At 43.4% G+C, this 14710-nt stretch overlaps 1 protein-coding gene across 1 annotated transcript in view; it reads right to left on the bottom strand.

Annotated features, from left to right (window-relative positions):
- The window catches only part of LOC132589210 (serpin A12-like), a 28906-nt gene extending 16419 nt beyond the window's left edge, over positions 1–12487 (bottom strand). The window contains exons 1-2 of the mRNA XM_060261896.1: positions 12444–12487; positions 4718–5413 (exon numbers count right to left, since the gene is read on the bottom strand). Coding sequence (XP_060117879.1) covers positions 4718–5413; positions 12444–12450 — 703 coding nt within the window. The 5' untranslated portion in view covers positions 12451–12487. The remainder of the gene's footprint in view (positions 1–4717; positions 5414–12443) is intronic.
- Between the last annotated feature and the right edge of the window lie 2223 nt (positions 12488–14710).

The raw sequence follows: 14710 nt of genomic DNA, 5'->3' as shown, positions 1-14710 counted from the left end.
GAGGTGGGTGGGGCTGGAGAGAGCTCTCACAGCAGCTGCCCTTTCAAGGACAACCTCTGCCAGAGCTATGGCTGACCCAAGGCCATTCCAGCAGGTGCAAGTGGAGGAGTGGGGAATCAAACCCGGTTCTCCCAGATAAGAGTCCGCACACTTAACCACTACACCAAACTGGCTCTCCAAGATGAGGCAAGAAGAAACACGTATGCCACTTTGAGCTCCTTAAAAGAAGGATGGGATAAAAGGCATTAAATAAATTAAAAGTTCCTCTACATTATACTAAAAAGTGATCATATCAATGATGGTGTGGAGCTGTCTTCTGTTGCTCCAAAAGGTCGGACCAGAACCAGTGGGTTGAAAATAAATCAAAAGTGTTTCTAGCTAAACATCAGGAAGAACTTCCAGGCAGTTAGAGTGGTTCCTCAATGGGCTTCCTCGAGAGGTGTTGAGCTCTCCTTTGAAGTTTTTAAAGTAGAGGCTAGGTGGTCATCTGGCAGTAATGCTGATTCTGTGAATTAGGCAGATCATGAGAAGGAGGGCAGGAAGGGTTGCATCAGTGCCTAGTTCTTGCGGCACCTTCTTACATGACCAGGGAATGCTGTTCACCACTTAGGGATCAGGCAGCAATTTTTCTCTAAGCCAGTTTTGCCAAGAATCCTGGAGGGTTTTGTGGTTGAGTGGTTGGTGGGTTGTTGTTGTTGTTGTTTTTGCCATCTTCTGGGCATGGAACAGGGGTCACTGGGGGTGTGGAGGAGAGGTATTTGCGAATTCCTTGCATTGTGCAGGGGGTTAGATTAGATCAGGCATTGTCAAACTTGCTTAACATAAGAGCCACATAGAATAAATGTCAGATATTTGAGAGTCATAAGACATAAACATCAGATGTTGGGAGGAAGGAAGGAAAATAGATGGGAAAGGGAGGGAGAGGTAGAAAGAAAGCAACTTTAACTTTAAATACATTCTTCATGCTGTTGGCTGGCTTGGCTTGGAGAATGCATTTAAAGAGAGGAATGCCTTCTCTAAGCTGATGGAGGCTTCAAGAGCCACACAATATTGTGTGAAAGAGCACGAGTAGCTCCCAAGCCACAGTTTGGCCACCAGGATTAGATGATCGTGGAAGTCCATTCCAACGCTAAGAGTCTATTGTTCTATGATTAAGAATACCATGTAATTTAAAAACTAGCACAGTAGGTTTATTGATAGCATTTCATTTATAGATATCTGAAGGGAATTTTTATATTAAAAATGTGACTTTCCCTTCTCACCCTGATCCCAGTTTGGAACACTGCGAATTTAGCATTAAACATGTCTGCGATTTGACTGTGTTGATCAGATGTGATCAGACATGGACTGTTTGGCTTGGCACAGAATAACTCAAAGCCTGCCAAAAGGATACCCCTCCCCCAAGATTGTGCATTTGTGAAAAAGCTGCCAATCCAAACAGATCAGCAGCTATTAGTGTTGCAATGAAATACTTAAACAAATACCAAATGGTAGGATTTTTTTAAAAATACACAGAATTATTTGGTTGATTTATATGATTTGTGTCTGATTCTAAAAAACTGCCTGCCAAGCAGAGCGGTGATTCAAGAAAGATGTGGGGGGGAGTACAACTCAATTGGACTGTACAAGACCATGCAAGTGCAAAAAGCCAATGATGCTGTTCTGCACTATTGGGAAGGAATAAGGTGAAATAGCCTGCTGAATGGCCATAAACATGTTCCCAAACAGTTGAACAGACCATCAAAAAATTGTCTGCCTGTTTGTGACAGGTGAACAAAAGATGTTAGCTAAACTGGTAGGTGTTTTGAGCATCCCTACCTACAGTGAGAACAAGGGCCAGTGTGGTGTAGTGGTTAGAGTCTTGAACTATTATTGGGGATGCCTGCTTTCAAATTCCCACCTTGCCAAAGAGTTTACTGAGTGATTTGGGGCCAGGCACTCTCTCTGCCTAAGCTACTCACACAACGGTGGAAGAACCCTGCATGCTGACCTGACTCTTTGCAAGAAAGGCAGAATAAAAACACAGGAAATAGATAATGGGTTGGACCCAACCAAATTCTAGTTGACTGCCAAAAAAGGTTATGCTCAGGATCACTGTATAAAAGCCATGTAGGATGAGGCCTGTAGTAAAGAGGAAAATTCGGTAAAGAAAGTGAAAAAACTAGATGGCTCCAACCCACTGTTTTGCAGTTTGGTTGACATTCATATTTTAAAAATTTATCTAAGTCTATTCATTTGTTGATCCAAACCAGAAACTGCTGTACTTCCTTTGCTGGTCTTATTTGAGAGAATTTCACTCACGGCAGTGAAATATAAAGGAATCTCAAAAGTTATCTTAACTAGAGAAGGTAGGCTACTTTTTTAAAAACTCAGCACCTTAAGCCCAAATCTCAAGACTTCCTTTATTTTCTCTTTTCTGTTTCATTACAGGTCTACAACATTATAACAATATATAGGGCTTTTTTAAAAAGCGCACTGAAATCATGAGTCTTGGGAGGGGGAGGGGAGTGGTTTAACAATGATGACAGTTCAGTCATTGAGCAGCGGGTGGGAGGTGGGTGGGAACAGGACTTTATTTTGTTGCAGGAACTCCTTTGCTTATTAGACCACACTCTCCTGATGTAGCCAATCCTCCCGGAGCTTACAGGGCTCTTAGTACAGGGCTTACTGTAAGCTTCAGGAGGATTGGCTACATCAGGGGTGTGTGGCCTAATATGCAAATGAGTTCCTGCTACAAAAAAAAGTCCTGGGTGGGAACTAGGACCGTTTTCGCACATAGCTTACCTCGCAGTCACAATCCTGTTCCCTCCGCAGCGTCTGGTCGGATTTCCTACCATCTGCACCGAAGTTACAGGAAGTGCCGCAGCTTTTGCGTAGCAAACGTAAACCGCTAAAACCCAGTTTACGTTTGCTACGCAAAAGCTGCAGCACTTCCTGTAACTCCAGTGCAGATGGTGGGAAATCCGACAGACGCTGCGGAGGGAACAGGATTGTGACTGCGAGGTAAGCTGTGTGCGAAAACAGTCAAAGAGAACTGATAGAAACTTTACATACCAGGAAAAAAGCCAGTTCAAAACTGGCTTCCAGAAGAATGTTGAGGTAAAAGTGGCCTCAAAAGAGCCAGAAAAAACCTTGGCAGGGGAGGGAACAAAAAAAGAAGATGTGAAAGCTAAAGGCACAAAAAAATACATGCAGAAATCAGGAGAAATTGAAGTACTATGGAGCCAGAACCAATGAAAAAAACCCATGTGTAAAAACCCAGATTTTCCAGGAAAAGAGGGGTGGACTGTGCAAGGGTTAGTTTATTTGTATAACATCTTTGTGTTAACATCTTCAAATTTATACTTTCCACTGTGAGTTTTATTGAGACTTATTAACATTCTTTACAAGAGTTATGATTTTAATCTGCAATTATATTGTATTTAAATCTACAGTTTATATAATGTATAAATTTAATATATATGATTTCCTATTCTAGGATATCTCATTTCACAAGAAACCATCCCTAATATAATTAATTACCTTTCCTTATGGTAGAGGGTTTTTTTTTATTACTTCTACTTATATTGTTTATTTTATTTATTTATTTATTTTCATTTAGATAATTTATATTCCACCCTTTCCCAGATGGGCTCAGGGAGGATAAGAACATTTTAACAACAGTAAAACAACAGTTAAAACTAATAAAAGTGAACAATAGTTTGGCAGCTCTGTTGGGCACATAATAATATACTGAAAGACATCAGATAGTATAAAACCAGTATTTCAGCAGAGGTGATATTGCAGCATAGGATTAGCCGATGGGATAGGACGCCCACTGCCTCAACCAAATGCCTGGAGGAATAGCTCCATCTTGCAGGCCCTACAAAAAGGTAACAATTCAGTAAGGGCCCGGGGCCCTGGTCAAGGCTAGCTGGATGTCCTTCATGCCAGGGATGGTCAGCAGATGTTGGGTGCGAGATCGTAGTGTTCTCCAGGGCATATAAGGGGAAAGCTGGTCCAGTAGATATGTCAGTCCCATGCTGTGTAAGGCTTTAAAAGTTAAAACGAGAACCTTGAAATGGATCCGGTACTCAATTTAATTATTGAACTCAGTTTAATGGCATGGAATACTTTAGTTATTCACTGTTAGCTTCAATATGAGTTATAGGTAAATTTACTTATGAAGGTTTCAGCTTTATTTGATTTTTTTTCAGGTTTCAGCTTTATTTGAAATATTTGAATTTTATGGTGCTTTATATTTGAGTTATGATCACATTGAACAATATATATGTATTCTGTATAAGATGGTGAAACTGCAATAAAATGTATTTAAAAGAAAGAAAAAAAATACTGGAAAATCAATACATTTCAGGATGAAATTTTAGTACAAGGAAAGAGGAAATTGCAAAAAAAGAAAGGATCATGGATTCTTGGAAAGGATCAATTCACACAAGGAAACAGTAAAACTGAAATGGGAATTTTCAGGTCAGAGTAATGATTCAGTCAATTTCTGTTTTATCTTATTTGTTGATCATAGATAATAAATGATATGAACATGTAATTTAGATATTTTGAATTTAAAAAATCAGCAACAGGGCTGGAACAGAAATTTAAAATCATCCCTGATTTATGCACAAATAATAAAATTCCACTTAGGATTCTACGAAATATGGAAAGAGTCTAGATTATCTAGGATTCACACAAATTAGATTAAAGTCCCAGTCTCATCTCTTACCTTTCATGTAAAAGAAACTAACCATTAGTATTTCAGTCACTGGATCAACTCTATCGATGAGCTTAGAAATCTTCCCATGGGTTTTTCTTTCAACGTAGCCATTGATGTGTTGCATAGTTTCTGCTGTGTTCTTAAAATTTTCCATATAGATATCTCCTCCGTAGATATTTCTGAGTCCATTTAAGAAATCTGGTTGTGGGTGCAGCTTGTTTTCTACAAATAGGCAACACCCCATTTCCACACGGAGGCCTGAGTTCCCACTGTTTAACATGTAGATGAGATCATGGAAACCTTCATGTATGTTCCTTTCTGCAATCTCTGTTGGTTTAAAGCTCAGTCCTTTGAGAATCTGATCTAAAGTTTTTGCCCTGGCCCCCAAAGCCATCATGGCAAATGAAGATGAGATACACATGGGAGAGAAGACCAGGTTTTTCTTGCCTGAATTGTCCCTCTGGTCTCCGTTGGAAGCAGCTACCTTAAAGAACTTGAATGCAAAGTTGGTATTTGTGCCAACCACAATTTCATTTGGACTTCGGCTTCTTCCTAGATTGGATTGGTTTGGATGGTTCCTCTCTAGGGGATACTGATGGTTGTAGCAATTATTATTATACTGTTGATTTCCAGAATTGGGAGGGAAAGCATTGTTAGCTAGAATCCCGGTAATGAACAAGAGAATGATGGGCTTCATTCTTCTCCCTAAGAAATAACAACAACAAAGAAACAATTAAAGTTGTGAGCTACTGCATACATTAGTTTGCTCTGGGCCATTTTTCCTGAGCTAAGACAAAAATGTGTGACCTGGATGCTAAAACAATGTGAGCTAGCTCACACTAACTCAGCTTAGAGGGAACACTGGTGGGTTGCTGTGTTGGTCTGAAGCAGCAGAGAAAGGTTTGAGCTCAGTGACACCTTTAAGACCAATGAAGAAGAAGAAGACTGCACATTTATACCCTGTCCTTCTCTCTGAATCAGAGACTCAGTCAGAGTGGCTTACAATCTCCTATATCTTCTCTCCCACAACAGACACCCTGTGAGATGGGTGGGGCTGAGAGGGCCAGTTTGGTGTAGTGGTTAAGTGTGCGGACTCTTATCTGGGAGAACCGGGTTTGATTCCCCACTCCTCCACTTGCACCTGCTGGAATGGCCTTGGGTCAGCCATAGCTCTGGCAGAGGTTGTCCTTGAAAGGGCAGCTGCTGTGAGAGCCCTCTCCAGCCCCACCCACCTCACAGGGTGTCTGTTGTGGGGGAGGAAGGTAAAGGAGATTGTAAGCCGCTCTGAGACTCTTCGGAGTGGAGGGCGGGATATAAATCCAATATCTTCTTCTTCTTCTTCTTCTCTCACAGCAGCTGCATTTCAAGGACAACTCCTGCAAGAGCTATGGCTGACCCAAGGCCATTCCAGCAGCTGCAAGTGGAGGAGTGGGAAATCAAACCCAGTTCTCCCAGATAAGAGTCCACACACTTAACCACTATACCAAATTGTGTTTTATTCTGGTTATAAGCTTTTGAGTGCATGCACACTTCTACAGATCTTCATTTCAGAATAACCTAGTTTACTGTGAGGATAAACTGGAGGACAGAAGTGTGTATGCCAAACTGAATACACTGCCCCAGGTTATGGGGTTACCAGTCTAAGGCTCACAACTGCAAGAGGGAGGGGCTATCTGGTAACATTGTAATGTTAGAGGAGTGGTGATGTCGTTTCTGGTATGACATGTAGTGAGTCTAGCATTCAACCCATAACTTAATCACATATTTTGGTATGAATGTTGTAGAATCACCCAATGTAATGATGTCACTTAAGGTCACACCAGAAGCGATGTCATGGCATTGCCTGAAATACCAATGCCAGCTTGGGGGTGGGAGGTTTCTCTCTAGACTAAGTGGGACCTGACATCTGTGGCAGGTTAGATGTGTGATTGAAGAAGAATTCAATTCAAATCAAACAGTAAAATCTCCTATATCTTCTCCCCCCACAACAGACACCCTGTGAGGTAGGTGGGGCTAACAGAGCTCTTACAGCAGCTGCCCTTTCAAGGACAACTCCTGCGATAGCTATAGCTAACCCAAGGCCATTCCAGCAGCTGCAAGTGAAGGAGTGGGGAATCGAACCCGGTTCTCCCAGATAAGAGTCCTCACACTTAACCACTACACCAAACTGGTTATATAAGTTATCTAGGAGAGAATTTGCTTTTTTCCTCTCTCCTTTTCTTTTAGCATTGTGCATGTTAGCGGGTAGTCAGTCATTTATTATAAACCAGGGGTGGCCAAACTGTGGCTCAGGAGCCACATATGGCTCTTTCATATATATTGTGTGGCTCACAAAGCTCCCACTGCCCCGTCAGCCAGCTTGGAGAAGGCATTTCTTTCTTTAAACCACTTCTCCAAGCCAGGCCAGCTGGCAGCTTGGAGAATGCATTTAAAGTTAAAGTTGCTTTCTTTCCACCTGTCTCTCCCCCCCCCCATCTATTTGCCTCCCTCCCTCCCTCCCTCCCTCCCTTCCTTCCTGCCTGCCTGCCTGCCTGCAAGTTCGGCCACCCCTTTTATAAACCATCATGAATACAATGCCAAACAGGTAGCATATAAATGTATGGTTAAAATAAGTAAGTAAAACTGAATACTCTCCAATAAACTCAAACCCCCAGAAACAATAAATGTAAAAACAGCAGAAACTGATAACACCTCAAAGTAAAATTGCAAAAATAGCTAAAAATGATAAAGTAGGAGTACAAAAAAAAAATCCTAGAATGATGCCTCACAGTATAAAAGTTGTCCTGTAAAATCAAACAATAAAATAGTTCAAATCAGCTTATCAGAACTACAACCAGGCCTCAGATTTAGCAGGAACTCACAGGAGCACAGCCCCTGAACCTTTCTGAGAGTTCCACCTCCTCCTTCCCACCTTGTTCATTGAATAGTAGGTGCAGCTGCATAACAATCCCAGATGAGCTCCACCACCTTTTTTTCTCCAAAACACGCCTGACTACAATGCAACATAATATCATAAGAAGAGCCCTGATAGATCACACCAGTCCTCCATCTAGCCCAGCATCCTGTTTCACAGAGTGGCCAAAAAACATAAAGAACCATCACTAGCATACTATGAACAACTCAAGTCCAAATGAAGCAATATAGCCATTAGTAGCAGGAAATGACACTCATATCCATGCAGTAATGTTCTAGTTGTCCACAAAGTCCATAACGAAGACCCCAGTTACTTTATTCACCATTTCAGTTAAAAAATCTTCTACAGATGGTATATGCGTCAGTTATTAAATGGGACGTCAAACAGAGGACTGTTCCAGTCTATGGTCTGCTGTTATTGTGTCTGATTCTCCTATCATGTACAGATCAGCCTAAACCCGGACTCAATCCATATGCAAGGTTAGATAAGTTTAGACCCAGACCCGGCTCAGGGGCAGTTGCTGCTGGGGGATGCTGAGAGGGGGAGCGGACCCGCCACCCTGCTGACCTCACATCCCTGTTGGGAAGGGCCAGGTAGCTGCTGCAGCTCCCCCTTTTGCTGGATACACATGTGCCCCGCCAGTTGGATGAGGTGGGTCTGCAGGAGCCACCCTTGCCACCAGATGGCACTCTAGATGGCCACCTACCTCGCCAACTTGGCAGCACTGGCCCTGGTTCCAAACAAACTGAGATTTATGCTTAGCAGCTCAAGCAGCATGTTGCACAACATACTTGCTGAAATTTTCAAAGAAACGGGAAGGTATGTGCTCTGTGCAGAAATTACATCATGATGACAAGTAAACCACTCATACCTCAAAAAAACCCTCACAATCAGCAAACTCATTATAAACAATAGGAGCTATATATGTGCTGATTAAACTGAGCCAAACCAGTTTGATCAGCAGTAACAGTGTGCTTTATCCAAGGCACCATAACCAAATGCAAAGTCCAGAATCCCAGTATTCTAGCTGTTCTCAATGTTCCTTCAAGAGATCACTCATCCAATCCTTTGTCCATAGAGAGAATACCATAAGTTTTAAGGAGACCATCTCTTGTGTAAGAAAGGTCAAGAGAAGTATATTCAACAAAGTCACTAGAAGAACTGTTCTGTTGCTTAATGGCAAAGCACAACACTTCCCATCAATCTAGGTTTTTTATTTGAAAGAAGAGTTTGAGTGAAACACATACTAAACCTTTAACAAAATATATCAAAGGATCTAGCAACCTTAAATTTTCTGCTTTCCATTTTTCTTTTTAAACAGTTGCACTCTCTCATTACTGATTTGTTGCTAGCCCCCCAGTGGGAGCATGGGAGCCCCCCCCCTTTGGCAGGCTTTCGCCCGCCACCACCCAGTAGGCCAGTGAGGGGAAATTCCATCCCCAACTTACCTTTTTAAGGCCTACTTCTGCTTTGATGCCTACTTCCTGTTGGGGGTAGGGTTGCCATATCTAGCTGGGACCTCATCGGGACACCCCACCCCAACTCCGCGCCGCGTTGCCCAGAAAGTAACGGGAAGGCAGTTGGGTGACCGTTAATTTGTTTACCTGAGGCGCACGCCGTGGCTGCTCCTCCGCAATGTTCTAAAGGGGGTCTCGCGCCTCCTCTCAAACTGCCTGAAGAGCGCGCGCCACTGCTGCCACTGCAGCCACAGCTCCCGCCACCACCACTGCTGCTGCTGCCTCAAATGCCGGTTTCAAAGTGGGAGGGGCGGGGGGAGAAAATGAGCCGAACTCTCCTTAGTTGTCCTCATCCTCCCCCTCCTCCTGGCTTTGGCACATGCATAGAAGAAGCAAGCATTTCGCCGGCTGCTGTTGCCGGGCTTTCTGCTCCTCCAAAAAAGCCGCTGAACAGGGTGGAGGGGGTGGGGCTGTGTCGAGAAGCCCAAGAGTGGTGCGAAAAGGCTGCTGGGGGCTGTAGTTTAGCATTTCAGTAAGTGTTCAAAGCGCTTTGCACGGTGCAAATCAGGACAAAATTGGGTCTTGTCAGGATGTCGGGACAAGAAGGTCCATAACGGTGACGGTCCCGATATATCGGGATGGATGGCAACCCTAGTTGGGAGCAATGCTCTCGATTTTGGACAAAAGTCTATCTTTTGAAGCCAAATTTATCATAGAGTTTTGCCCAAAAAACAGTGTCTCACACACACACCCTGACCAGAAGAAGGCCCGAAACCAGAAGTAGGCCTGAAACCAGAAGTTCAAAAATACATCATTTCTACTCTCCTGAAAGGACATTAGGAGACTCCCACTGGCCAGGTAAGTCGACCTGGTAACCCTAGTGTTGCACAATACTACCTTTATGTATGTATTTATGCCCTGCATTTCTCCCCAATGAGGACCCAGAGTGACTTACAATACGTTCTACAGTTCTCCACTTTATCCTTACAACATCAAGCCTGAGATTTAGGTTAGGCTGAGATTGACTGGCCCAGAGAACTTACGTAACAGAGTGGTAGGGTTGCCAAGTTCAATTCAAGAAATATCTGGAGACTTTGGGGGTGGAGCCAAGAGACTTTGGGGTGAAACCAGAAGCAAGGTTGTGATGAGCATAACTGAACTCCAAAGGGAGTTCTGGCCATCACATTTAAAGGGACTGCACACCTTTTTAAATGCCTTCTCTCCATTTGGAATAATGAAGGATAGGGGCACCTTCTTTTGGGGCACATAGAATTGGATCTTTTCAAAACTTGGAGGGTGTTTTGAGAAGAGACATCAGATGCTATGCTGCAAATTTGGTGTGTCTACCTCAAAAAAACAGCCCCTCCAGAGCCCCAGATACCCGTGGATCAATTCTCCATTATATCCTATGGGAATCAGTGGGGAGGGTCTCCAAACCGGGGATCCCCTCCCCCAACTGGGGATTGGCAACCCTACAGTGGCCATTTGAATCTGGCCTGCCTGGTACTAGTCTGTTTCTCTAAACACTGCACCAGATGGGCACCTTTGTAAATAACCTGCTATGTAAATAACCAAACATTTCCTATCTGACTTTTTCAAATTTTTTTATACTGCTTTTCTCCTTGATTAGGGATTCAAAGTAGCTTTTTACATAGTTCCCTCCTCTACCACTTAATCCCCACAACAACAACTCTGTGAGGGTAGGTTAGATTGAGATGCTGTGAGAAGCCCAAGGTCTCTTAATAGGATTCCAGGGTCAAGCAAGGGATTTGAACCTAGCTGTACACTCAGTACACTACACCATACCGATCTTCTAATTAGGAACAAACATTTATCCTTCAGCTCACCTTTTAATTACTTAAACTCGTGGATTCCTCTCTTACAACAAGTGGATATCCATTCTCTTCCCTGCAACCACTGTTTGCCTATTAAAAGACTGCCACTATATAATTCTGTGCTCTACTTTCTCTGAAAATCAGCATAGCCATCTCCTTCAGACATTCCTGTGGAAGCCATTTACTTTTCTAGTAATGCTCTGTTGGGTTCTTTCCGATTTGTATTCTGACTGCATCAAGACAGTCATTGTGGTGGCCCTGACCTGGATAGCCCAAGCAAGCCCAATCTCATCAGATTTTGGAAGCTAAGCAGGGCCAACTGGGAGACTTCATTGGAATACCAGAAGTCAGGAGGGCAGGGGCAAGCCTTATTCAGCCACCTCTCTGAATATCTTCCAGGCCCCAGTCACCAGAGGTTAACATGGCTTCATAGTCAGTGTGGTGTAAGGCTGCCAAGCCCCCAGTCTGGGCAGGGCTTTCCCCACCCGGGAGGTGGGGGGAACCTCCCCTGATATCGCCGGTGCAATGATGTTACCCGGAAGTGACGTCATCGTGCCGGCGATGTCATGTGGCAACCGCTGTAGGCGTTTCTGGGAAAACTCTGTGGTTTTCCTGGATGCTCTAGCCATTTGGGAGGGAAAACTCTCTGGTAGGTACCATAGAGTTTTCCCCTCCCAAATGGCTAGCACATCCAGGAAAACCACAGAGTTTTCCCAGAAACGCCTACAGCGGTTGCCGTGCAACATCGCCAGTGCAATGACATCATTGCCAGGTGACGTCATCATGCCCCGCACGCTGGCACAGCAAAGAGGAGAGTCCCCCGCCAGGGGATTAAAGGTACTTGGCAACCCTAGTGTGGTGTCATTTCACATTAGGATTGAGGAGAGCCCAGTTTGATTCTTCTCTCCGTTTTAAAGCTGAGGACAGTCACCATCTCTTAGCATAATGGGACAGCTTGGTATGCTGCTCTAAGGGCCTTAGGGGAAAGGGAGAAGAAGTGTGACCGACAGCTAAATCCTGGCTCCATCTTTCTTTTCACCTGTAAATTTGCACGATCTCTCTGTTGCAGAAATCACCACTGAAGCATTCTCTAACAAACTATTTTCAACGCTTTCATTTGCTCTTCAGGTCAGTGCATGTCTCAATCTTCCCCCCTCCTTGGGGGGTGGGGGGGGGAATGCAAACCCATTTCCTCATTGCATCTTTGTATATTTTGACAGTTTTCATGCAAATATCCCCTATATCATAACTTTTTATCACACTATGAGTATTAGCTTTGCTGCTAGCTGGCTGACAACCTAGGCAGAGTTGCAGCTGTCTAACTTGAGGAAAGTCAATGAGCTTTGAAGGGTGCAACTCTGTTTAGGATGGCACTGTAATTCACCTTCACCTACACTAGCCTACAGACATTGTTATGGTTTGTCAGCGAGTGTATAGACAAGCCTGCATTTCAGATAAGTAATTTCCACTCACATTTTATAACAGCACATTTAACACAAATGCCACTATTCCAAGGGAACTTTACTTACAAGACATTCAATCAGACCCAGTTGTCCTCTTCACGTCTGCTGTACTTCTCGGTCACTTTGTTGGAGATTGGAAAAGAGAGCTGAGCATCCTTTGTCCCGGCTAATTAGTTTCTCTCCAGGTTCTGACTCATAACCACAAAGGGAACAAGTTTTACTAGGCTTTCAGATGGGCTGGGTAGACATGTGACTTTGCTTATATGACTTCTCTCTCACACACTGTGCCTCTCTTGCTATCTGGAAACAGGTGTTCATCGAGCTGAATCCCTTGTGAAGGCATAAATAATTATCCATCCACACCTCAATTGTTGTAATCTTTCAACTCATTAGAAACAAAAAGGAATGGTAAAAGAAAATTACAATTAAATCTAAGCAAGATGAATTAGCCAGGTAAAGACAAACTTTGTCTAGGAGGATATGAGCACCTTGTTCCACCCTTTCCTAGTTAGCATTCTGAAAGGCATTGCTTTGGCAGGGGAAATTAATTTGAGTTGCAGATTTTAGGAAATAGATGATACTGCTACTACAAAACTGATGGGGATTGATGAAGACCACCCATTCTTCAGAACTATTAGACCAATTTCCCATTAGCCTTATGCTGCTCTCACACTCCTCTCCTCTGTGGGGGTTCCGTCAGATTTCACACTATCTGCCCCAGGGCTGCAACTAGCATCGCCTTTTTTACGCAGCAAACAAACACTGGTTTTTAGAGGTTTCTGTTTGCTGTGTGAAAAAGGCGAAGGTAGTTGCAGCCCTGGGGCAGATAGTGTGAAATCTGATGGAACCCCTGCAGAGAAGAGGAGCTTGAGAGTGGCATAAGGCTAGTGGGAAATCGGTCTTAGGATGTGTATTTGTTGCAAAAGTGTGTCTATATTGAAGAACATTCAAACTATTGCATCATAAGCATACTTAGAATATTTAGAATCTGTGCTCTATTATTGAGAGCCAGTTGGGTGTAGTGGTTAAGTGCATGGATTCTTATCTGGGAGAACCATGTTTGATTCCCCATTCCTCCACGTGCACCTGCTGGTGTGACCTTGGGTCAGTCACAAGCCTCTCAGAGCTGTTCTCTCAAGAGCAGCTCTCAAAAGAGCTGTCTCAGCCCCACCTATCTCAAAGGATGTCTTTTGTAGGGAGGGAAAGGAAAGGAGATTGTAAGCCACTCTGAGATTCCAAATGAAGAGTGGGTATAAATCTAATATCTTCCTATTCCTCCTCCTCCTCCTCTTCACAAACATTATATATTCTTCACAAACATTATATATACATTATATATATATAATGTATATTTATATATATATAAATGTTTGTAAAGCTGGAGTGTGTGTGTGTGTCTTATATATGCAAATAGCAAAGTCAGAATGTCTTTGGATACTTAAATCCAGTGATTGGAGCAGCCAACAGGCAAGGCACATCTTTCTTAAAACCTGAAAAGGGTCCTAGGTTTGAAGAAGAATGTGAAAAGTAAAATGAATCTGATAATGATAAAAGGAGTGCCTATAGCTTTACGCAATGGATTCCCTTAGTAGCTGTTGCTAGGCAATCACAGTATTCCAAGGCTTGCTTCTGCCAGTAAAAGTGAGAGGGAGGAGGCAGAACCCTTCCCAGGTCTATTTTGGTCATTGAGGGAGGGAACATATTTCAGACTGATCTACTTCACAGGGTTGTTGTGCAGATAAAAGGAGCAGAGGATAAAAATGAATGCTGCTTTGGTCCCAACTATTGAAAAGGGTGGGGTATAAATGAAATAAATAAACAATAAATATAGCTGAAGGTGGGAGACAGACAAAATGTAGGTTGGAGAATGAGTCAGAGAACTGTGGTAACACATAACAGGGCTACAGTTTTCCTAGGTAGAGGCTGCTGCGGTGGGAGGGGGAGGGAACACCTAAGACAGAGAAACAGATAAAGGTCTGTTGGCTGTTGGGTGGGAAGGAGATAGAGTTGCTAACTCAAGGTTAGGGAATTCCTGGAGTTTTGGGGGTGGCTTGGAAATGTGGGGTTTGAGGAGGGGAGGGACCTCAGACACATATAACGCCATAGACCCCCACCTTCCAAAGCAGAAATGAGATGTCTATCTGAAAGTGCTTGTGGGTTCCCACTTGTACATAATATTTTTAAAGGTACTAGAAACCAGATAAAAATATGGTTGCCAATCCCCAGGTGGGGGCAGGGAATCCCCTGGTTTGGAGGCCCTCCCCCACTTCAGGGTCATCAGAAAGGGGGAAGGAGGGAAATGTCTGTTGAGCACTCCACTATACCCTATGGAG

The sequence above is a fragment of the Heteronotia binoei genome, chromosome 21, assembly GCF_032191835.1.
Source record: "Heteronotia binoei isolate CCM8104 ecotype False Entrance Well chromosome 21, APGP_CSIRO_Hbin_v1, whole genome shotgun sequence".
Classification (NCBI taxonomy): Eukaryota; Metazoa; Chordata; class Lepidosauria; order Squamata; family Gekkonidae; genus Heteronotia; species Heteronotia binoei.
The sequence above is the reverse complement of the archived record's forward strand: the minus strand, read 5'-3'. Positions and strand labels throughout refer to the sequence as shown.